Source organism: Anabrus simplex, chromosome 1, assembly GCF_040414725.1.
Source record: "Anabrus simplex isolate iqAnaSimp1 chromosome 1, ASM4041472v1, whole genome shotgun sequence".
In the NCBI taxonomy this organism is placed as follows: Eukaryota; Metazoa; Arthropoda; class Insecta; order Orthoptera; family Tettigoniidae; genus Anabrus; species Anabrus simplex.
In genome coordinates this window covers 1,523,556,301-1,523,581,506 of record NC_090265.1, presented here as the reverse complement: position 1 = coordinate 1,523,581,506, position 25,206 = coordinate 1,523,556,301, and the positions used below count along the sequence as shown (strand labels likewise).

General features: G+C 38.4%; 1 protein-coding gene across 12 annotated transcripts in view; it reads left to right on the top strand.

The window, feature by feature from the left end:
* polybromo (protein) overlaps window positions 1–25,206 on the top strand; it is a 618,289-nt gene that overhangs the window by 82,939 nt on the left and 510,144 nt on the right. For all 12 annotated transcript variants that reach the window (XR_010858640.2, XM_067138036.2, XM_067138039.2 and 9 more), the window contains one exon: window positions 19,414–19,539. Coding sequence is in view for 11 of the 12 variants with exons in the window: in XM_067138036.2 (XP_066994137.2) it covers window positions 19,414–19,539 (126 nt within the window). In the remaining variant the exon portion in view is untranslated. The remainder of the gene's footprint in view (window positions 1–19,413; window positions 19,540–25,206) is intronic.

The following is a 25,206-nucleotide window of genomic DNA, read 5'->3' as shown; positions in this document are numbered from 1 at the left end:
GGATTGAACTTTGACAAATTTCGAGTATACAAAGACCATCCTTAGTACCAGGAATTTCCATTGCAGGCAATATCATCACTGATCCATCCTCGGTTGCTAATCATCTAGCAGGTCACTTTGCAGATATGTCTGGTTCCGGGAATTACCATCCTGGTTTCCGTGCTCTGAAGTGGTAGGTAGAGTGCCATCATCTATGTTTTGCCACTCACGCTTCAGAGGGTTATAACGTGCCCTTTACGGAGTGGGAACTCTGCAGCTCCTTGGCGCTTTTGCAAGGACACAGCTCCCGTACCAGATAATGTCCATAACTAGATGCTGAAACACCTCAGCAATGATAGCCTTTTATATCTTCATGGGGTGTTCAACCAAATATGGATAGAGGGTGAATTTCCTTTACAGTGGCGAGAGGGAATACTAATCCCTCTCCTCAAGCCTGACAAAGATCCTAAGGTCCTAAGCATTGATGTATCCACAAAGACACACACAAAATGCTGTCAGTTGTGTACACTATTTATTTACAAATTGTATTTACATCTTCCACACGCACGCACTAATGATGAACTGCCATCTTGATAAACAAAACACTACTACGAAGAATAAGGAGAGACTGCAACAGTTGCATGTCAACTACCAACCCAACAAAAAGAAATTAACATACTTGACTTCAAACACTTGGCTAACACGACTTCTATACAAGTGTCATCAAAACAACTCAACTCTCACTCGCAAGACTGCCTCTTTATATACGTTGCCTGCCCAGGCTTCTAGAAGAATTTGACATAACATGTTTTCCTCATAAATTTGAGAGTCCCCAATAGCCTAATTTACATTGTAAGGAAGTTGCTACACAAATCCAGTCGCACATACCATTGTTCTGGACTTATTACAGTGTGCTGCACCATGTTACATTGGATTATACATCTTATATACAGGTAATAATAATTTATATACTATTAATTATGTGTTCTTGCATTAAATAAACTCATTAACATATATATACAGTAGATGTTTCATGACATAACCTCACAAATAATACGATCATGATTATATCAAATAAATTTTGTACACAACTATGTAAATAATAATAATAATAATAATAATAATAATAATAATAATAATAATAATAATAATAATAATAATAATAATAATTGCATTATTTACCCGTGGGTTAAAGAATATTGTTTCCAAGTTATATTAGTCTATTACACTTGCGTCAATATCCCCCTATCATTTGAAACAATTTCAACAGTCTATCACACTCATCGACTTTGCCTTGGTCGTAGATTGAATCTTCTTTCTTCCTCAATGTCGCTGGATGTGCTCTCCTCCTCTTGACCGGATTGTGCCGTGTCGGGGCTCGGTGTTGCCTCACTACCAGCCTCTTCCTCAATGATAGTCGATGCGTTCTCCTCATGACCAGATTGTGCTGTGTCATTAGTAGCCTCTCCTCTAGGTGGACCCATGGTAATAGCAGGCTTACTCTGTATACGCAGCGGTTGGGTGACTCGCTGCAACTCCGATGCGTGGACTTTGACAGGAGAGTTGGTCTTTAGTAAGTAAGGCCCAGCTGCTTATCCACCTCAACGGGACCAACCCATTTAGGTGCGAGACCTGCGTGAAACCCTCCAATGTTATTACTGACTGGGTGGTTAAGTCGCAGTACTTGTTGGACTGGTAGGAAGATCTGGGTCTCTTCAACATCTTGAGTCTTGGCCTGGGTGAGGGATTTCTTCTCGGCCAAATCTTGCTTCTCCTTAATTTCCTGCTGCTGCTTATGCTGCCAGTCTGCTAGGGAAACAGCTGCATCATCTTGACCAGAAGTGGGTAGTGGACGAATCTCCCAATCCCCGATGCTATATAGTTGTCGAACAAGGAACAGCTCCACTGGAGAATAGCCAGTGACACAGTTGATGCGTCGTCGCAGGACAAAGAGTGACTGCGGTATCTGACGGTCTTTGTCTATTAGGTGGACCCATAGCATCCGTTTTAGCTCCTGGTTCTGTCGCTCCGTTGGGTTGGCCCTTGGGTTGTAGGATAGGGGTGGTCCAGTCCTCCACACCCCATTCATCAGTCATCATTTGCTGCCACTTCCTTGATGTGAACTGACTCCCGTTGTCTGACAGAATGCACCATGGATAACCGTAGCGGCTGAATATCTCATCTTGTAGAAGACCTGTGATGCGTCCCATTGTGGCTTCTGGTATTGGAAAGGCCTCAGTCCATCTTGTGAAGAGGTCGGTGATTACTAGGAGTCCTGTTTTACCCCATGGTGTTCTAGGGTAAGGATCCATCAAGTCCAGGGCTATGACCTCCCAAGAGCATTGCAGCTGTCTTCCTCGCTGACTGCAATCTGCTTTCCTGTTGCTTGCCTTGGTGCAGGCACAGATGTAGCACCTCTTCACATAGCCCAGAAGAATCTTCATCGGATAGACTGATATGTCTCTTACCGAGCTCGATAGCTGCAGTCGCTTAAGTGCGGCCAGTATCCAGTATTCAGGAGATAGTAGGTTTGAACCCCACTATCGGCAGCCCTGAAAATGGTTTTCCGTGGTTTCCCATTTTCACACCAGGCCACGGTCACTTCCAACTCCTAGCCCTTTCCTATCCCATCGTCGCCATAAGACCTATCTGTGTCAATGCGATGTAAAGCAACTAGCAAAAAAAAAAAAATTTTTTTTAATGAGTTGCTTTACGTCACACCGACACAGATAGGTCTTATGGCGACGATGGGATAGGAAAGGGCTAGGAGTTGGAAGGAAGTGACCGTGGCCTTAATTAAGGTACAGCCCCAGCATTTGTCTGGTGTGAAAATGGGAAACCACAAAAAACCATCATCAGAGCTGCCAACAGTGGGGTTCGAACCCACTATCTCTGGGATGCAAGCTCACAGCTCCGCGCCCCTAACCGCACGGCCAGCTCGCCCGGTGATATGTTTCTTCATCTACTGGATGTCCGGCTTCAGTGCTGTCGTGAAACTTCTCGAGGATGTCCATCGTGTGCTATCTAGGGATCACCACTACTGCAGGCATGTTGGAGAGGTGTGATCTGTACATCAAGCGTCCTCCGTCGACCCGGACATTCTTGTAGCGCATCTTGAAATTCCTCGGGACAAGTCGACTATCGGTGTTATGTCTCCTAATCCACTGTATCATGGTCCTACAGGGCTTGTCTTGTTCTTGTCATTGCTTAATTACTTCCGGATCAAGTTCCTTCTTGATGATCATAAGGACACGTTCATTCAGTTTGCTCTGGTGATTTTATGGAAACTTCCTCTCGACAATGGTGCTCCTAACTTCAGGTTCTCTTAGGCCCCTTTAAACAACAAGCATCATCATCATCAACTTCAGGTTCAATCGCCGGATGCCTAGGTAAATTGTCTGCTTGTATGTTCGTCGATCCTTGCGATTAACAAGAGTCCATCACATCAATTTAGATTTTGAGCCAGGGACCGAGTTCAACCATTTGACAGCTGCACTAACGGTGTAGAGTTGTAACTCCCTTCCCTCCAAGTAGCCTCTGAATTTGCCCATGGCCCACACCACGGCTAAAGCTTCCTTCTCGGCAGTGCAGTAGTGTTGTTCTGTGGGAGATAGCTTTCTGCTGGCATACTCGATGATGTCCCTTCCGCCGTCACTCCTGTTCTGGAATAACACTGCCCTAGGCCGGAGTCACTGGCATCCGTCTACAGGCACATCTTCCATTGAGGGTTGGGATGGGCTAGATCGGAAGCGTTGCATATCGCAGCCTTAATGCCTTGGAATGCTGCCTCTTCCTTGCTGGTCCATCGAAACGGGCAGTTGTTATGGAGTAGATCGGTGAGTGGTATTGCCTTCTCTTCAAAATGTGGCACAAAGCTGCTATACCATCCACACAAGCCAAGGAACTGACGTACTTGTCGCTTGATCCACGGGCGTTCAGCTTCTTTGATAGCTCGATTCTTCTCTGGTTGTCTTTCTAAGTCTTCGAATGTTAGGACATGGCCAAGATATTCTACGCGGGACTGGGCGAAGTGGCACTTCTCCAGTTGGCAAGTCAGTCGAATCTTCAGTCGTTCCAGCACTTTCCTCAGATGTACAAGGTGTTCTTCAAATTCTTGCTGTGAATTAAGATGTTAGGCATAGATATCAAGGATAATTTAATAAAAAACCACCTATTCAATACTTTCCACGTTTAATGTGGTTATTATCTACATGATTTTATGTAGACTTATTTGGTCAGGTACATGTTTCACCCATTATTTTGGGCATCTTCAGCCTGTAAACAACCTTTAGGTCAAGGTTTGGGACCTTTTTAACCAATATAAACATACCTATATATACACTATATACAATATATACAAACATAAGTTAATACAGTTAAGTTTTTTGGTCCTAATCTATCTAATATGAGAGTTGTTACTTGTAACTTGTAATTAAGATGTTGTCGAGATACACTTGGTAGAAATCTCCAACATATCCTGACAATACCTTATCCATCAGTCGCGTGAAGGTTGCAGGAGCATTCTTCAGTCCAAAAGGCATTACTGTAAACTGGTACAGTCCTCTCGGTGTCATGAAGGCAGTTATTGGCCTAGAACTTTCCTCAACCACCACTTACCAGTATCCGTAGTTGAGATCCAGCGTGCTGAAAATCCTAGACTTAGTTACTTGTTTCAGCGAGTCTTTAAGGTCACGTATGGGGTAGGCGTCACTAATGGTCTTCTCGTTCAACTTGCAGAAGTCCACACACAGTCGATACTCCCCATTCTTCTTTTTCAGTAGGATGATAGGTGAAGCCCAACAGGATGTAGAGGGTTCGATGAGACCTTGCCCTTCCATCTCTTGAAACTTTCAAATGACAAAGTTGCGCTTATCCGGGTTGAGTGGATTTGGACGTTGCTTGATGGGTGAGGAAGTGCTGCATTCAGTGGTGTGCGTTACAGTGGTAGTCCGTCCTATTTAATTGGTGATGACTTCTGGGAAGTCCTGTAAGGCACGTCTCAGCTCCACTTCTTCACTTGGTCGAAGATGTGTTAACTGGATATCTCCCAGGTCCATGTCGACTTCCGCATCCTTGTGAGTCCGGAGATTTCCATCGTGCCAGGCGTCCCTCAGACGTCTGTCTTTTCCCAAAAAGACTTCATGAGCTGCATAGTCTAGGATCACCTTGTATTCTACCAGAAAATCATGACCTAATATGGTGTCAGATATTAAGTTCTGAATCACTGCAACGTCAATTACAATAGGCAGGTCCGTGCATTTAGCGGTTAGGTTAGTCTGGCCTTGGATGGAATAGGTTACCCCGTCCGCTGCTCCGAGATGGTGAGATTTCATAGGCGGTAGTAATCTGTCAGCAATTCCATTGACAAATGAATGGCTTGCTTGGCTGTCGAGTATGGCTGAAAAATTCTCGTTGCCTATCCTTAAGATGATAGCTTGGCGGGGTTGGCCTGTTCTGCTCACAATCTGACCAATCCCTCTTCTACATGACCAGGGTTGCTTGTCTGTCATGTCTTGAAGCGCACTTCTGTTCCCGGTCCCATCCCCCCCTCAATCCAGAATGGGCCGGACCTAGTCTCTCTGATGCCAGAGTGGGGCATATGTTCTTCAGGTGTCCTGTTCTTCCACACTGGTAGCACTTCCTAACAGTAGCTCTGTGATGTCCTGTAAGATCTCATTCTCGCTTCCTTCCGGGTGCATCCGCTTGAATAGCTGGTACTTCTGGAGGACGAAGGCGCTAGCTCTCATGCCAGTGGGTTGTGCCTCAGTCAGTAGCTTCCTTTTAACAGAGCTCTGCACCCTTTTGGAATTAAACCTAGCAAGGAATTCCCTCTTGAAGTCCATCCAGTTTAAACTTAAGCCTTTCAAGTTATTACACTAAGTAGCGGCTTGCCCCTTTAACTGTGGCGTGATGAGTTGAATGAAGATGTCCTCCGGTAGATTAGTCCTTCCAAGTAGACTGACTGATCCCTCGACGAAGCTAGTCGGGTTCTCTTCCAGTCGCCCGTGGAATTCTGGAAGGCTCTCTATAGTCGCCTTCGCGTCTAGGTGCCCTGTATTACCGGTTAGGTTTGCAAGGGTTAGAGGCGTGGCAATAGGTCCTGTTCGAGTTGATCTATCTTCTTCTGTGTGAAGGATGCTTTCCCTTATATTCTGCACATTTCCCTTGCTGGTCGAAAATTGGTTTTCTAACTTTCCTTCAACAGCAGAAATATGGCTCCAAAAATTTCCCTCAACGGCAGAGATTATGGCTTTCAAAATTTCCCTCGATGGTAGAAATTCTCTCCTCAATCTGTTGTGTTATGCCGGAAACCTGGATTTCCACCTCCTCCTTGAGGTTCGAGATGTCCCCTTCCAGCTGGCTTACCATACTATCAATCTGCTCAATCTTTCCCAGCCCGATATGTGCTGTGTTAATTGATTGGTGACATCACTGATTTTGGGACGAAATTTTGTTATCTACGGTTGATCTTTTTGATTCTATGCATTGTTCTACTTTGTAAACCTGCGTGTACACTTGTGATATTTGTCCATTTAAAACTGTATTAGCTTGAGATATTTTGTCTGATATTTTGTCATTTACTTTCGAAATTTGTACTGCAGTTTGTTCTGTTAGGCCACAATTGACGTCTGAAATTTTGTCATTTACTTTAGTTAAGGTGGAATTAACTCGTGAATCAACGTCTGAGATATTTTCATTGAGTGCCTGCATCTTGGTCAGTAAGTTGGAACATATTTTGGTAATATTTACCTCCTCCTCCGATGCCGAGCCCGATGTTTTGTCCACCTTGATAAAGAACTTTTCGGGATCTTCTCCTTTTCCGCCAGTATTTATTTACACGGATGGTTCGAGGGCAGAAGCAAAAGTAGGATGTGTGTTCATTGTTGATAAGTGTTTTTCTTTTTCCTCTATGGAAACCTGTAGGGTGTACACAGCAGAGCTCTATGCTATCCTTGAAGCTCTGCGGTGTGCGCTGTCAGATGAACGTCGGCACTTTCTGTTGTGTACCGGGTCTTTGAGCTCGTTACAATCTATTAATTCATGTTTCCCGTGGCGCCCTCTGGTGCAGCGGATCCAAGACCTTCTGGCTGGGTGTTGGAGTGCTAGCACCAGGATCACATCTTTGTGGCTCACGAGCCAAATGGGTGTAGCGGGAAATGAGTTAGTTGATAGGGCTGCCAAGGAAGCGGTCACATTGCCCCTGTTGCCTTATGAGGTTCCAGCCAGAGATATTTGTTCTCAGATGAGACATTTGGTGATGTCCCATTGAAAGATGGAGTGGCAGGCCACCCCTCTTTGAAATAAACTGAGAATGATTACAGGAACCACAAAGGTATGGAAGACTTCCCTTCAGGTTTCTCAGACAGAATCGGTGGTATTATGGTGTCTTCAGATCGGCCATGGTTTTGCAGCGCATTCCTTGCTGAACTTTCTGTACTTGTGGCGGTCATCTTAACGTGGTACACATTCTTATGGAATGCGTGGACCTGGCTGATCTGCACCGTAGTCTAAAACTTCTGAGTAACATCTCCCTTATTCTATGAGATTGCGAGCATTTGGTAAACCTTGTCTTCCAGGGATTGTGCCCTGTTTTATCTTGTTTAAAAGTCAATTTTTTTTAATTTTTTAAAATATTATTGTTAACTGCTTTTTAATTCTATTAGTTCTCTTTTACTCTGCCTTCGTGTATTATTAATGTGTTTTTGAAACTTTTAATCTGAATGAAATATATGATTTAATTTCCAAGGCAATGCCTTATTCCATTTTAATATATTTTATAACATTTTAAAATAATTTTGTAAGAAAGTAAGGCATTGCAAATTAGATCCACTGATTATTGTAATTTCATAATAATTTTCCTCATCTTTTAAATTCTAGTTAGTAGGTAAATTTAAAAAAAAATAATTACTGTTATTAATATTACATTTTGTTTAATCTTGAACCATTAGGGACTGATGACCTAGATGTTAGGTCCCTTTAAAGAACAAGCATCTTTATAATCATCTGTCAATCATTTTTGAGGTACGACCATGATTTTGTTCCCATGTTCAAGCCACATCATCTAGTGGAAAGAAAATGCAGCAAAATGTACTTATTCCTTGCTTATTTAATGGCTGAAGTTCATGATGTCATTATTTACGAGATAGTTGTGTTGCTCAAGGAATTATTGATATGTTTGTCTAAAATGTTAATTCATTTTTTGTTTCTTTTTCTTTGTTTAAGCTGTGGTTTATTATTTCTTAAGGGCCTGTACTACGACTGTCAGATAAACAGCCAGATACGTAAGCTGCAGTTTTGCAAACTAGAAGTTAAATATTTTCTTGCATACTACCAACTGATTTTAATGACGGTATTGCTATGCAGAAGATGTAGTAATATTTGTATTGCGTTGGTAATAAGGTTAATGAAAACATAGTAAAATTTAGCGCAGTGTTATATGTGTTCCCTGGTGTTTTCATTTGTTTAGCGCAGTTCGTTTTGAAATTGTATTACTTGAGTCCAATATCAGGCTCTTATTAAGGTATGATGTGGAAGTTCAGGTCAAAAACAAAATTATGACTGAAATCTACACATATGAAGAAATGCTAAAATTAATTAACTATATAACGAAACTCAGAAATTGTTGTAGAAAATAAAAAGACTGAAACTGTAACCTGGACGTAAAACTTAAAGATTCAGGTTATATATCTTGTCAAATAATTCCTAACACATGTAGAATTTTGTTTTTTGTCTAATACTGTGTACAAGGATGAGTGTTATGGTGAAAGTAAAGTTTATATTCGTAATTATTGCCACTGTATACAGCGTAGGATCATTAATTTTGCTAATTTAATAAGTAGTTAGTTTATTTTTTCCAAGACAATGTTAGAATAGTAACTGGCAAGCATTTATATCACTTTAGTGTAAAAGTAGCAAGTTGTTATGAAGTCAAAGAAATATAACCTCTTTAGTGTCCTCATTCAACGGCGAAGCACCGTAAACAACGTCGTATACCTTTACTCCATATGTGCGTTGGGGATAGATTTGGAATAGAACCCAAGCTTTTGACACGCACATTAATGATTAGGAAATGTGTACTCTCATCTCTAGTACCCTACCGACTAACATTTAGAAGGCAAAAAATGTTGGATTATTGGGACTCGAACCCATACATAACTGCGTGGCAGCATCAAACGATGTTGTTGTAATGACTATGGCTTACCAACGAAGCTTGCTGTTGAATTGCTTGCGTACAACTCATATAGTCAGTAGCAGCAACTTGCTAGCTTGGGAAATCTTTAAAAATTCTGTGATAGCTGGATAGTCTTCTCTTCTTCTTTTTCTTCTTCATCCATTCCCTTTTCCAGATTCTCTCTGGGTAGGGTAGTGTACCAAAGCCCTCCACCTTGCTCTATCTTTCCACCATTCCTCTTCTAGTACTCTGTTTGCAATACAGCCCACAACAGAGCTCCTCCATCTCATTCTAGGACGTCCCCTAAGCCTCTTTCCAGTCTCTATATCCATGAACATTCTCTTTGGTATTCTCTCTTCTGGCATTCTCATCATGTGTCCAACCCATTTTAGCTTTGTTATATCAATCTCTTCTTGAAGTTTACACACTTCCACGCTTCTCCTTATTTTCTCATTTTGTATTCTATCTAGTCTTGTCTTTCCCTGCTCAGCTGCTTGTGTCTTACTTTGGTTCCGCTTAGTTAACGTCCAGACTGCTGAAGCATAGGTCAGTATAGGTTTATAATAGGATGAGTATAAAACATTTTTGCACTTCATTGGCACATTTTTGTTCCATACAATGTCTCTCACACACTGGTAGAAACTTGCAGACTGCTGTATTCTTAAATCAATTTCTCCATCCAGTTTCCATCAGTAAGCATGATACATCTCATAAATATATACATAGATTACATAATAACAACTTAATTTTTGTATAACGTCATGCAGATGTAGATTGGACACGGTCGTTGACCGGACATTTTTTCCAGCAGCTCAATTTCTTCTCAGGGTATCCGGTTGACAAGTAAAATCTGGAGATCTTACATCAGATTTCGCTTTACGTGAGGTCAAAGAGAATGCCGGTCCACGGTAAACTTATGTGCGGTCGTTTGATATAGACATAATATCAATCAATTATTTCTCCTAACTAAGGTACCAACGACGTGAGAACTCAGTTAGTTCGCTTATCTTACCAACTAACTTATCAACTATGTCAAGATGAAAGAATTCATAACACACCAAATTATAGAAAAGCACAATAATAGTATTATTTAATAAACAGATGCCCTATGAAAATGTAATCTGATTTGGGGTAGTATATACCCTGGTATTATTTACAGGTAAAAGTTCAGAGTCAGCGCTGGCTCGTAGAAAAAGGAAATGAATATAATGTTATGTACATCATTTCCGTCATGAATTCAAAATCGGATACTAATATTTACCATTAATCACTGGACATCTACGGTCCTCCTTGAAATCAAGTCCTTGAGGCGACTCCAATATCATTATGTAGTTAAGATTGCTCAGTTTCATTAAAAACCCAGGCTAAATAGATCTGAATAGACGTACAGTTAATCTGAAGTGAATGTAAGATCAACAAATAGATCTAAGCTTGAAAATAATTTTGAATTATAAATCTGAATTATAACTTCGAACTGTATATCTCAATTATATTTGAATTATAAATTATATTTGAATTATACGTTGCAAATTATAAATCTGAACTCATTTATTTGATCTTTCTTCTATGTTGCGCATGGGTAACGACTTACGGACTAAGGCATTTCTCCCTAGTGCCTGTTAAATCTGGCTCCTAGCCTATCATTTCCCTAACCATTACTCACTGAAAGAATGTAATTTCCAACAAACTCCGTGTCAGGATAAATAAGCTATCTATCTAACTTCAACATAAATTTTTGGTCGACATACACACGTATTTAAGGCTCAATGTGCCCTCTCTCTGTTATATTCCATAACATTTCTTGCGAAGCAAGGAGTACGTGATTCTATACATTCATTACCACCGCGCGTACCAAATGTGACGTAGACATATAGCATAACCAATACGAGTTCATTGCAATTCCTCAATGTGTCATTACTATCAGCTATCAGGCGCCACTTCTTTCAACTTCTCGTTACTCACGAGTTATTCTGACCAATATGCGGTGATGTATATATATAACGTACAAGAATCTTATTCTACACTGCTTAATCGTATTACTATGGACTTAAATATCTCACACTTCAGTTTCATTATTCACTTGCACTTTAAATTCCACGGTTTCTATAACCAACTTATCGGCACATGCCAAAAGCACATGTGTACGCGAACCAAAAACTATGTAATTAAATAATCTAAATGACTTAGCTCGCTTATCGTTACATCTGGTCCAGCTGTTCCGCCTCCACTCGGATGTAGTTGGCTCTGTGGTCATGTCATGGGTTGGTCATCTGGTAGATCCTCGGCCTCCTTATCACGGGTTGGTCGTCTGGTTTCCCATTGCCTTCCTCATCATGGGTTGGACTTCTGGTCTCCCGTCGCCTTCTTGGTCTTCTGGTAGGTCCTCGGCCTCCTCATCATGGGTTGGTCGTCTGGTTTCCCATTGCCTTCCTCATCATGGGTTGGTCTTCCGGTAAGGATGTACTGCTCCCCAGCTTGGTCCATCATGCGTATTTAGCAAGCCATCATCATGCTACTTCTGCTAGCAACAAAAATGCAGATTTCAGAGCCGTAAATAGCCATGGTATGATCCATTCGACGATAATTCCTCAATTGTTATTTCTTTTTGCTGCTCTCAGAGATGTGAATTTAATCTCGTCGGATTTAAGTTCTGCGTATATATATCTATATCAGCTGCTTCTTGCAAATCTCGAAAATTTATTCTTCTTCTCTCGAAACAAGACCAAGGTAGTCTTCTTCCAGTAAGAAAATCCTTCTCCTAGGTTTCACTTGGTTCTTCCTTGTAGAATGTAGCTCGGTTGATGTCGAGATCCTCCCACGCGTATTTCGTCGTATCTTGCTTATTTTTATATTTTTACTCAGCTCTTCTTCGTCGGCTGGTGAATTATGTCGTTTCTTTTACTATGGCGATCCCTTTTTCTCAAGTACCTCTTCTAAATCCTTCCGTCTTCTTCAAATTACGTAGCGCGTTCGCCAATTGCGTCTTCACTCTCTGATGAAAATGTTTAAGATGGAGTTTTTTTTTAACAATCCGTTGTCTTCTATTTTTTTGTAAAACAATTCACTTGACAGTCCACTGTCCGTAGTGCCTTCAATATTTGACCGCTCTGTGACGTGTACGGCCTTCTATAATATCACATTAGATATCTATTCCTTGTATCTTATAGATCAGATGGGCCATACCTTCACTCGGCGCCATTTTGAAAGCTATCTACGAGATGTAAATGGGCACAAGATTCACCTTGATGTGTAGCCAACTTGATTATTACAGTATTGTCCCCGATAGGAGCAAAGTCCCAGATAAAAGCTTTAACTGCCTCTCCAACTTCGGCATAGGTAAACTTGAGAATATTCTCCCAGATTGCATGTAAACGAAAGTCGTAGTACGCATTTTCTACCAAACTTTCAAATAAATGTGCAAACTGCCACATAAATTTAAACTGCACTTTTATCTGGCTGTCGAAGTACAGGCCCTAAAGTGAATTATTATACTTTAACATTGCATGTAATCTCTATTTACTAAATGAAGAAAAGTTCAGTTTAGATGTTATTTTAATTAAAAATATGTCTTATATGGTATATACACCCCACTGCAGATGCTGCTACAAAACTCGTGAAGTCTTCCAAACTGCTGCAAACGTCCTTATGTCCAAACAGTATTTTGAATTCCCACGAGCTGTATTATGAACATTTTATCTTCCTTTAAGGTTGTAATGTAGAATATTTATATACTGTACTAATTTTTCAGCGGTAACAGTTATTATATATCATTCATAGAAACAAAATTATAGTTTTTCGTGGTTTCTGAGAACCTTGTTTGTTGGACGGGATGAGTTTTGCAACTGGACTACTAGTATGTAATTTATACTGAATGAAACATCAGGATGGTATTTAACTGGAGTTTGTCGCAGTTAACACTTTGCCCTATTAACGAAGAATAACACAAGCACACACATTCTTGGTTTTATTTCTTACAGCTCTTGGTTTGTACTTTTATAGCATGCAAGTTCTCTGTTGCTTTTGTTTGAGTCTGAATCACAGTATGCTCCCCTGCACGACCTATCTTTAAGTGTTTCAGTTGCATGCGTGTTCTTGTAATATGAGGTCTGACTTCTTTGTTTTAAGAGAGTTGAGTGGAAAGTGTTTATTTATAAGCCATTTCAGGGATGGATGGATGGATGGATGGATGGATGGATGGATGGATGGACGGACGGACGGACGGACGGACGGACGGACGGACGGACCATATATTATGCTTCTGGTTCACATGAAATCTTCCATTAAAACATTTCATAATATTCTCTTTTTGCGAGTTTGATTTCTAACCTGTTGTGAAAGCCCGTGTTTAAGTATACTTGAAAATGTAGATTTTTATAAACTCTAAAAAATGTGGTTTGAATGTTACAATAAGGCATGGTAAGTAAATTAATGTTTTAAGATGAACCTACAGATGTAAAAAATTGAAAGTGGGCTAAATGTATTTTCTGAAAGATTCATGCTTTATTATTTTCCTTTCTCACTTTCTTTCTTTTTCTTTCTTCTTGGTTAATGAATACTTTTACTTGGTTTAGCTTTATGTTTGAAGAGAATTGATTCTACTGCTTTTTACCTAAGTTCATTTACTATACCCATTAGTGAGGAATACAGTAGAATCCTATTTATTGAACATAAGCAGGCGGGGAGGCATTGGATTAGCGAGAATGCTGGTTGAAAGGCAAAGAGAGAAAAATATGATTGGGAATTGATTACAAATCATATGTATTATTATTGATACAGTTTATGTTTACATTCTCTGTACAAGACATTTGAGCATAAAAGGATGTTGAGACAGATTTTACTTTGTTTTAAAAAGTTTGTGAGAAACTTTTGCTTGCTTATCAACTGTTTTTTTTCATGCCATCATGTGTGTAAAAGTAACTCATCAGTTCTGGAGGTTCCATCTTGTTGCTCCATGTATTTCAGTGGTCCTTCAAGGGCTTTGAATTCCCATTATGTTTTATTTTGGTGTCACCATCTTCAACTATGTTTTTTTCTCTTCTGTTTCTTTTTCACCGTTCTGAACAATGCCAACAGTGTCTCCATTAGTCACTTAAACTGGTCATCAAAGGTAAACCACTAACCAAGGTCTTCATCAGTCACAACTGCACATCCAATGATTTGTTTCAGCAAAGGCAACATATTGTCTATATTTTCTGTGCTAAATAGTGTACGGTAAACTGTAATAAGTTTAAAGATTTGAAAGATTAAATTTAGACTTAATAATAGTCATTAAAGGTGGCAAAAATTGCTACTTAGGCCCGGTTTCTTCAACGAATGTTAAGTGTTAACTCTGATGTTAAGGAGACTTAACACATAAATTTAACAAAATGGTCATCTCATCAAGAATTGTTAACTCTAACAAATGGTTAATACTTGTGTTAAATTAACCTGGCAGCACCGCTGTGTTAAACCTCTTAACAGCTGCTAAAATTTCAAAATGGAGGCATGTAGAAGATGTAAGTTTGAAGCTTTACTGCTGTATGAAGACTATTTATAAACTGAAGAAGGCAAAGGACACCCATACTAAGAAATAACAACGTTTTAGAGTTGTCAGAAGAAACTTTTCTAATTACCAAAGCCATAATGAACAAGGTACTAGACGATATTGAAAATAGGTTAGAGTTTCCAGCAGATTGAGACTTATCAGTCTCTCCAGTGCAGCAGTTGCTTATAGATTTTACAAGGAGGGGTCAGACCCTGCGTCCAATCGATTTCAACGAGCTTAATGTACCTGTTGGGGGACTCTCAACAGTAACTCATGTATAAGGGTTTAGGTCAATACGCTTTCGTTTTTGAAAAAGAATGAGGACAAATGTCATGAGGCAGGATCCGCTTTGGACCACGTGGAGGTGATAGAACACCAAAATGCGTACACATTTTACTTCAATTTATCAGATCCACAACCTAATAATTTCTGAAAATATTATGAATCCCCTGATTGTAATGCAATGCATATAAACGTGAAGTGTTGCAGCCCAGACAAGTGGAGCAGTGGGCAAGTGGTCATCGTACTTGTCTACGAACTGCGATGACGAGAGTTCGAGTCCCGCCATAGCCATACTTTATTATACAAATGAAATTATTATTTCGGGGAATGTGAAGGTAAAAATGTTAATAAAAATAATAATCAAATTGCAGTGGAACTTTATTTTCTAGCTCAAATTAATATATATACAGAGAAAGAGATCCAGCAGTAACTTTGAGAACGTTTAGGCCTATATTAATTTCAGGTAGAAAATAAAGTGTAGTGCAAGTTGCGTAATATTTTTGTTCCAATTTTTAAATAACGTTCCCTCAAATATTACTTTATTTTGTACAGCAATTATAACTGTGACGAGACTCGAACTTACCGTCTACGAGGTTCACAGACAAGTACGGTGACCACTATACCACCGCTCTGTTTGACTGTCATGTAACGCCCAAGTATATATACCTTGCATTGGAATTGGGGATTCATCAATTTTTCAGAAGTTATTAGGTTGCGGACCTGACATGTTTAAGTAAAATTTGTTCGCTTTTTAGTGTTGTATCACCTCCACTTTGTCCGAAGTGGATTCTATGTAATGATATCTGACCTCATTTCTTTTTTCAGAAACAAAAGCTTATTTGACTTAAAAGCCTTCTACACGAGTTACTGTTGAGTGTCTCCCCATAGGTACATTGAAGCTCAGTGAAATCGGTTGACCGCAGGGTCTGGCCTCTACTTGTTACATATTATGCTTGAGACACTTTTCATGTAATTGTAGGAGACTATGTTCACGAGTGCAAGAAAAGAGTGTGTAGAATCCTGCAAAGAATTTCTGCTGCCATTGAAGCATTAACAAGGCATTACATTATTTTCCCTGCAATAACATAATGCTTGAAAATCATTCAAAAGATAACAATTATCACATTTTCCCAGTGATGTAGGAGCCTTACACACCTATAATCATAGGCTACTGGTCATCGCCATAAGACATATCTGTGTTGGTGCAACGTAAAGAAAAAAAAAAAAAAAAAAAAAAGGCTATATCGAATGTTGTGTTATAACAATCCGTTATTTCATTTTTTAAGCACATTTGCATAATTTTAAGTTAAAAGTATAACAACATTTGTCTCGCATTCATCATAATAACACTTTTATTTCCTCTTACTTGACATGTTTACGTCTCAGCGGTCTCCGCTAACCATAATCTATGATAATGTTAACCATGTGTCTATGTGACAATATACTATTCCATCACACCACTAGGAGCGCTTTATGTAAAGAAAAAAAAGACACTCACTGCCAAATGCGTTCATAGATCTTACGGAAATGTGTTAATTTGTCTTTAACAATTGTTTCGTATCAAATGTTGGAAATTTATTCGTGAAACAGGGTACTTTCAAACAAAGTGTTAAATTAATAACAATTGTTAGTTAACAATTGTTAAGTAACATTTAACACAGAGTTGAAGAAACTGGGCCTCAGTGTTAATTGTTGCTGTTAGGGTCATCTGTTCATAGATTGGTTTTATGTAGCTCTCCATGCCACCCTATCCTGTGCTGGCCTTTTCATTTATATGTAACTATTGTACCTTATATCTACTCTAATCTGTTCATCATGCATCGGTCTACCCTTCCCTCAAAAACTAACCGAACGAGTCCTGGGTGTCTTCAAGACATGTCCTGTCTATCTGTCTCTTGTTTTGGTCAAGCTGAATTTTTGTCCTCTCTTCAACCTGATTCAGTATCTCCTCATTTGAGATCAGTAATAATAATAATAATAATAATAATAATAATAATAATAATAATAATAATAATAATAATAATAATAATAATAATCACAACAATCATATGGCATTAGATACTGTGTTGTAGGTTGGGGATGGTTACCAAGATGTACTTCCTCTTAAAACAGCAATCACCACCACCTTCTGAAATGGTGCCATCTAGGCAACCTGCCTAACAGTTTGACATTCTAATTGTGCTGCTATCTAGCAATAAAAGCGGGATACTGTTGGAAGAGGTGCAATGGCCGAGTTAATTTCATTTTCTCGTGTGATACTGACTGCGTCACCAGAGATCTTTAACATGCCAGGAATAATGTCATGAAGTGCTATCGAGCCCACGAACTTGGGATCATGAGTCAGATCCACCGAGGCAACTATTTAAGATCCATGATTTGTGGAGTTAATAAGATTTAAAATGGTATTGTGTGTGCGACGCAGGCCAAAGGCTGGCAACCTAGATGCTTCAGTGATTTACTGAGAAATGCTCACATTCCCAAATGATCTACACTTTAAACATTTGCATTTACAACTTCTTTGTTGTTCAAAAACCAGTTATTGTAACAATACGAAAGCTCTAAGTAATGAAATTAAGATATACAGTACTTACAGAAATAAATTTTACTGCAAATAACTGCAAAAATACAAAACTTTTTCTTAACAATAGCGGTTATGGTGGGGTGAATAACTGGTAACACAGAGTCGAATCCACGCTTCCAAATGTTCATTATTTTACCGAGTTCTGTTGTTATTTTTAATTAAGTCCATGCTTGAAACTACGGATTCACAAAGGTAGGTTGAAACTAGTATGACTTTCAAACAAAGTCCATTGTCATATTTTAAGGGATACATCTCTTGTGGAATCACAGACCAATATTTTTTAGATTCTGCAGCATTTTTCACATGCTGGTCAGTTCTTAATGAAATGATGTCAAGTTTGGCAGCTGATCCATCCGTATCGAACTCTCTTTGACATATACACAAACTGAGATATCATGGAAATATTTTTGAAATCTGAAAATTTTCTGTCAAGATCATATTTCAAATCAACCATAATCTTTATATAAGTGTCTTTATCAAATTATATCCTTCCACTTGAAATTTCTAATTAGGAAAGTGGCTTAACCCAGGAGAGATCATCTGGATGTGACCCTGCGTTTTCCAGCAATAAAAGTACTTTAATAGGCAGACCCTTCATTTGATGATATAGATGTTGATTCCCATAGTGAACTTGAAGTTTTTGCCCTGAATGAGTAAATTTATAATACCAATATAAATGGTCCGTTATTGGTCATTATAAATTTTCCAATACAGAACAGCTATGAAGTTTTTAACTTGTATCTCGAAGAATACTTAGCACTCCTTACGTCAACATATCGTTTCCAACATAGCTTTAAAATAAGATCATCATGCTCACTAAACGCATAAGGAGCGTAACCATTTTCACTCTTAAATACACAAGTACGCTATTGCACTTTGGTCGTTGAATTTCAAAGATTGTCCACTTAAATTGAACCCTTACAAACATGACTTGTCTCAGTTAGATAAATCTGTGACTTTCCCCTTCCATAAAACTTTAGATGAATCTGTTCTAATGGAAAATATAAATTAATTGAATGTCCATATATCTTTAAATCACGTGTTATAGTTTACAAGTTCTGACTATAACTACAATATACTAAAATCTACACCTGCAAAGAGAAAACTATAGAAAAGTAAGTTACATAAGATAAATCTGCATTATTAAATAAATAATGGAGCTATTCACTCTACTTGCACTCCCCGTCCGTCAGTTGATGGTGTCAGCGAGACATCATCTCGACGGCTGGACCAAATCAAATTATTCACACACGATGTCACATTCGTGGTCCATGTGTGTTGTTGATCCATTTCTATTAAATGGGTACTAAAACTTTGATATAACATACATCTTGCTTCACATACAAAATAGTCATTGATAATTGTGTATTGAATAGGTCGACTCACTCTTACCCCATTTAACGTTGAATGCTTCTCGATACGGATCATTATGAAATTTATATCATATGGCAGAATACTTGGTCAAAATATCGAACTCACCTATAATACAAGACATCTGGACAAGTTGTTAGAATGTTTGTTTTTGAGAAAATGAGAGAGCATGTGCATATGCTTTTCTTAAATCACTCCATGTCTGTCTGTAGACTATTCAGCAATGTATATGGAATGATCTATCTTTTCAGGAAACATCCATCCTTATTACTAACTTTTCCATTTCAAATAAATCAACTCATCCATTAGCATGCCTTGTAATGTTTTACAATGATTTTTTTGTTTCTTTATTTTTTCCATCTGTTAAAATGGGTGCTCTAAGTATCCTCGTCTATTAATTTATTCTATTATGTTTTTTGAATCAACCTTTCAAATAAAATTAATATATAAAATAAAAATTCAATATTTTCTTAACGACATTTAACCAAATGCTGGTGTGTGCAGGTTGTCTCTAATCCCATCGACTTGTTGAAAGTCCAGCAGAAACTGAAGACTGATGAATATGAGGATGCTGATGAACTTACATCAGATATCCAGTTGATGGTGAACAATGCAAAAGCTTTTTACAAGGTAGGTAGGTGATAGGGCTGTTACTTATATTTGAGCTCTGCTGGACTCACAGTCTCTTGTTTTTGTGCAGGATAGTGTTGTAGGTAAGACATCCTAACTGTTGTAAAACCTTAGATTATTATGTTTAATATATTTTAATTATATTTTATTAAATGCTAAATTATCTTTTATTAAATGTTAAATATGACTCATACGTGGTTCCCTGTAAATATGTATTATAAATTTGTATAACCTCAAATACGTATTGTGTATAAGTTTAACCTCAAAATCTATATAGTCGTAAGCTGTAGAAAAGTCTATAATGTTCGTATATTAGGTTATTCTGCTATAATTTGGTACATATGAAGGGTTCTGGAAACCTGCTATAAGGTTTATTATCCAGATACGTGTAGAGACATTAGGAATGTTGGAGAGATTTCCATGTGTATTGGTAAACAGTAATCGAAAGTTTGGAGCTGGATTCATTACTGGAGTACTCCATTCGACTAGCTGGTCGATCGATGTTTCGAGTGTGTTCCATTTAGAGTATTGTAAGAACCCTTCCAGAAATCAATAATTCTAGATGGTTGATCGAACAGTATATATATCGAGCTGTCAATCAGTGAGTCAGTCAGTTCAAGAGAATTTGTGTTATAGTGAGCAAGTCAGTGTTGTTGATATCTGTACTCGTCAGAATCGACTTCAGGGTACTCCGCTATTAGGTGTCGTAGTGTCACTTGCTATTGTGTGTAATTGTGTGTTGTAACTTACAGTGACAATAAAGTAGTTTACACAAGGAAGTGAACGTGTTCTCGTGTGATATTTATTTACGTCAAATAAAATCGCATTTGGGAGTGATAATAGTTGTGACCACCATCTAGATATTTAGTTTGTGAAAAGAAGACGGTAGATTTAGTTATATGGATTTTTAATTAATATTTTATAAAGGAAACTTCTTTATAATTTCACTTGAATAAAAGATGCATAAAATAGAATAGAAGCTAAACTGAACAGGTTTTCTCATTTCAATATTATCCATGCCAAGGAAACTAGGCATACCAGAACTGAAATAAAATGTCATTGTGAAGTAAGATGTATAAACTGCTGTCTTCTTCTTGCCTACTTATCGCATGCTATCATTTGTTTCATTATAGTTTCTATATCTGGAAATAGATTGGTTCTAGCTGTTAGCTATACAAGCTGCTATCTGGGTTTAAACTCAGCCTCACCATGAATTCAAGACTAATGTGAAGATCTGGGAGTATGAATGAGACTTTGAAACTGGCAGAGTGTACTTTAACATTCATAAATGTAGCAATAGATTCAAAGTAATAAACACCAAATGTCTTGCAAGGTTTTACAGTTGTTTCCTTTATATCTTTATTCTTTTCATCTATTATAGATGGTTACTGTATGTCTCTTCTTCTATTCATTTACTCCGTTATATGTTTGGACTCAACCTTTCAAATAAAATCTATATTTAAATTTGATTTTTAAAAAACCATTCAGCAAAATGCTGGTGTGTGCAGGTTGTAGAAATGACACCAACGCTTAGGCGCGCTTTACAATACGATACACACTTGCTTTTACAGTCGCTTTTCTTATTGTTATCACAGTGAGTGAACAGAAGGGTCATGTGTCTTGTACAACTGCCAGTGCAATTGAAGAAATGTGTAGATGTTAATGGAAACTATGTAGAAAAATAGTGTTACGTGCTGCTGCTATTCTTGTTGTTATTATTGTGTTTTCTGTGGAGCAGAGAGGGAAAGAAGTGTGAGGGGTGAATGGCTGGACATAGCAAAATTTAAGTTCAAGAAAACCTATTAAAATTTGAGAAATTTGTATTTTCTTTCTTTTCACACCAATATAACAAGGTAATAAAAAGAGAGCAGGAAGCTCAGGCAACAACAAGTAGAGCCCAAGGCTCAGTAATATTACATTATTAAAAGAGAGCTCGTCAACTCTTTAACACAAGGAGCTCGGAAGCTCAGAGATCACTTACAAGAAAGAGCTCAACATCTCAGAGCAATTTATTCTACCTGAACACAGAAGCTTACACACTTTACATACAGAGAATTTTGATTCTTACATGTCGTTACAGAATGGTTTAGGCTAGGCTGCATAGTTTAGAAAAGGTGTGTTAAATACCTATCTAGAAAGAAGCCGTAGCTTCTGATAACGATTTGCCAAAACTGGTCTCGAACCCAGTAGTTCCATTTACAAAATATTACAAGGGTCCAGGAGTATAATTTACAAAATGCAAGGGTCTTGAACCCACAGGAAGCCATTTAACAAAGTTTACTAGGATGCCCACAAATGAGCCAGAGAATACATTATCATTTGAAAAGCAATAACCAGTTGCTTGAAAGTCAGTCATACACTCGTTATTCACATGATATAAGAAAATAGGATCTACAGATCATTGTTAAGAGGGGTAGAAGGCCCACTTTACACGGTTACAAGGTGAAGAAAGAATAGAAAGGTTAAATTTACCAAAAAGGCCAAAAATCAAAATGAAAGGAGGCAAAACCAAAGCACTCCAGGGAAAATATTCACGTTACCAAATTGGATATAAGTCCCGATGAAGCACAAGCTTAATCCATACTGCTTGGTGACTAAGTAAAGGAAGAAAATTAAAGTCCGAAAAGAAGATTTTTAGTTGAACAGTTAGAAAAACTTAAGTCTCCAAAATTTAAGTTGAGAGGACGTTTAACGAGTGTACATCACTCGTGCTTCCTTATATTTTACAAGTTCCCTTTAGGGACGGGGAATGGAGGTCTACATTGAATCTAAGTTTACAAGAGAAAACCCTACATCAAAATTTAAAGAAACTTGAAACTGATAATTACATTATAAAAGGGGGCATAAAATCTTACCTAAGTACACATGTAGATAGTTTGTTGTGTAACATCTTTGCAATGGCACACATGTTTACTCATAAACAACAAATGTACATGCTTCAATTATGGTACAAGTTTGATATAGAGACTTCTAAAATTCATAATGACTTTAGTATGAGGTTTACTGATGTACCATTACCGACTTGACAACATTTGTGGAAACTCAACCTCAAATTTAAATATAAGAGATGCGTCAAAATCTGGTCGGCTATGTAATGTTTGAAACGAAGAAAAAGATGCTCAAAATTGGTGCTCATGCATTTGAAACAAGTTCCTATCCAGTGAGAAAGGCGTCCCCTCAGTTGGGCAAATCTTGAAGGAGCCTGCAGAGAATCCTAAAAGAGTTGCCTTTTTGCCCAAAATAACTTTACACTTTGCTTCAAGATAATGACAGAAGACTCAAGTTATGCAAGTTATTTGTAATCTAGAAAGAAGCACATCCAAATTTTTGGTTGTCAATTTTTGGACAGATGAGGCAATCTTCAAACTAAATTGACATGTTAATTGTCACAATTGTGTTTATTGGTCTGACACAAACTCCTGTGAGATAATGGATGGTTCGATAGAAGGCAGTTCGGGTTTGGAAAGGTAATTCCACTGAAGCTCAACTTGTAGGATTCCAGCAAGCTATAGCAGATATCTTGGATTCAGGAAGTCAAATGGACTGTATCGTGATTGACCTCTCTGAAGCATTTGATAGGATGGATCATAGGAGGCTACTGGCAAAAATGAGTGCAGTGGACTAGACAAAAGAGTAACTGAATGGGTTGCTATATTTCTAGAAAATAGAACTCAGAGAATTAGAGTAGGTGAATCTTTATCTGACTCTGTAATAATTAAGAAGGGACTTCCCCAATGAAGTATTATTGGAATTTTATGGTTTCTTATATATAATAAATGATATGAGTAAAGAAGTGGAATCAGAGATAAGGCTTTTTGCAGATGATGTTATTCTGTATAGAGTAATAAATAAGGTACAAGATTGTGAGCGGCTGCAGGGTGACCTCGATAGTGTTGTGAGATGGACGGTGGACAATGGTATGATGATAAACGGGGTTAAAAGTCAGGTTGTGAGTTTCGCAGATAGGAAAAGTCCATAGGAAATCTGAAATATTTGTTCCGAATGAATAAATTTATAATACCAATATGAATGGTCCTTATCGTCGCCATAAGACCTGTCTGTGTCAGTGCGACATAAAGCAACTTGCAAAAACAAAAAAACAAAAAACAAAAAAAACAAAAAAGTGAATGGTCCGTTATTGGACATGAAACTTTTTCAGGAACTCATTCGCACTAGCCATGCGTCTTGATGGGTGTGCTATTTACCAACTGACGAGCCAACCTAGCACACTGGGGTGAAACGCTGGCAACCAGGAATGAGTTAGCTGGAAAATTAATAATGTCCAGTAATGGACTATTTATATTGGTATTATAAATTTACTCATTGGAGACAAATATTTTGGGTTCCCTATGGGAATCAGCATCTATATCATCTGATGGCCAGGCGGGCATCAGTTTTTGGTAATGAGACAAAGTCTCTCATAGTGCATTGGCACTGCTGATGGCGCCAAGTATCCTACGCAGGGACCTCCCCGGTATGCACTAGCCATGCGTCTTGGTGGGTGTGCTATTTACCAACTGATGAGCCCTACTTGGCACACTGGGGCGAAACGCTGGCAACCAGGAATGAGTTAGCTGGAAAATTTATTATGTCCAATAACGGACCATTTATATTGGTATTATGAGTGGTATGTTTGGAGGTGTCAGTGGAGAGATGGCGTGGAATGACACTAGTGGACGAATAAGTTTGAGAGGTGTCTTTAAAAGAAAGATCACAATATGAAGATAAAGTTGGAATTCAAAAGGATGAATTGGGGCAAATTTTCATCTATAGGAAGGGGAGTTAGAGTTTGGAATAACTTACCAACGGAGATGATCAATAAATTTCCAGTTTCTTTGAAATCATTTAAGAACAGGCTAGGAAAACAACAGATAAGGTATCTGCCACCTGGGTGACTGCTGTAAATGCAGATCAGTATTGATTGATAAATTGATTGATTGATGGAGGAAAGGCTCAATGTTTCAAGTAATTACTGTCTGGGGAGGTATTTCAGGTATTAAGATTAAGAGGACCTCATTTCTTTTCCTTTTTTTCTCTCTTTTTTTTCTGAGGAATGGTTACTACAATAGCTTATTTATGCTGCAGAACTTTGTAGTTATGTAATGTATTTCACATTCAAATGAACATATCAGGTTAGGACATTAAATTTCAAAAGTGGTCTAAGATTTTTACTACTTAAATGGTAAAATACTCTGCAATAGTGGAAGCAAAGCAGGCAAGAAATGTAGAGCTCCTTGGTTGATGGATCCATTGCCTTGTAACTAGAACACAAATTTTTGCGATGTTAATTTGTCACATTCGGTCATACAGGATGGTGCAGTAGTTAGTTTCCTGTGACATACAACCTGTGCCTGAAAAGTTCCGTGAATGGTCGCCTAGTCTGTACACCGTGCTAGTTCGGACGATGCGCTCGTGCATACACATTGCAAGACATGACGCTAAGTGACAGTATGAAGATAAAGTTGGAATTCAAGAGGACTCAACGCAGTTAAAAGGAGTTGAACGCTGCAAGACATCGCACAGAGTCAGTGTGCAAAACGGAGCAACGCGTTAACATGAAACGCTCATGCAGTGAGTAAAAAGTGCGTTTTTGACTGGTTTAAACGCTTTCAAGATGGAAAGGAAGGTGTTGAGGATGAGGCACATTTGGGTTGATCAACCACAAGT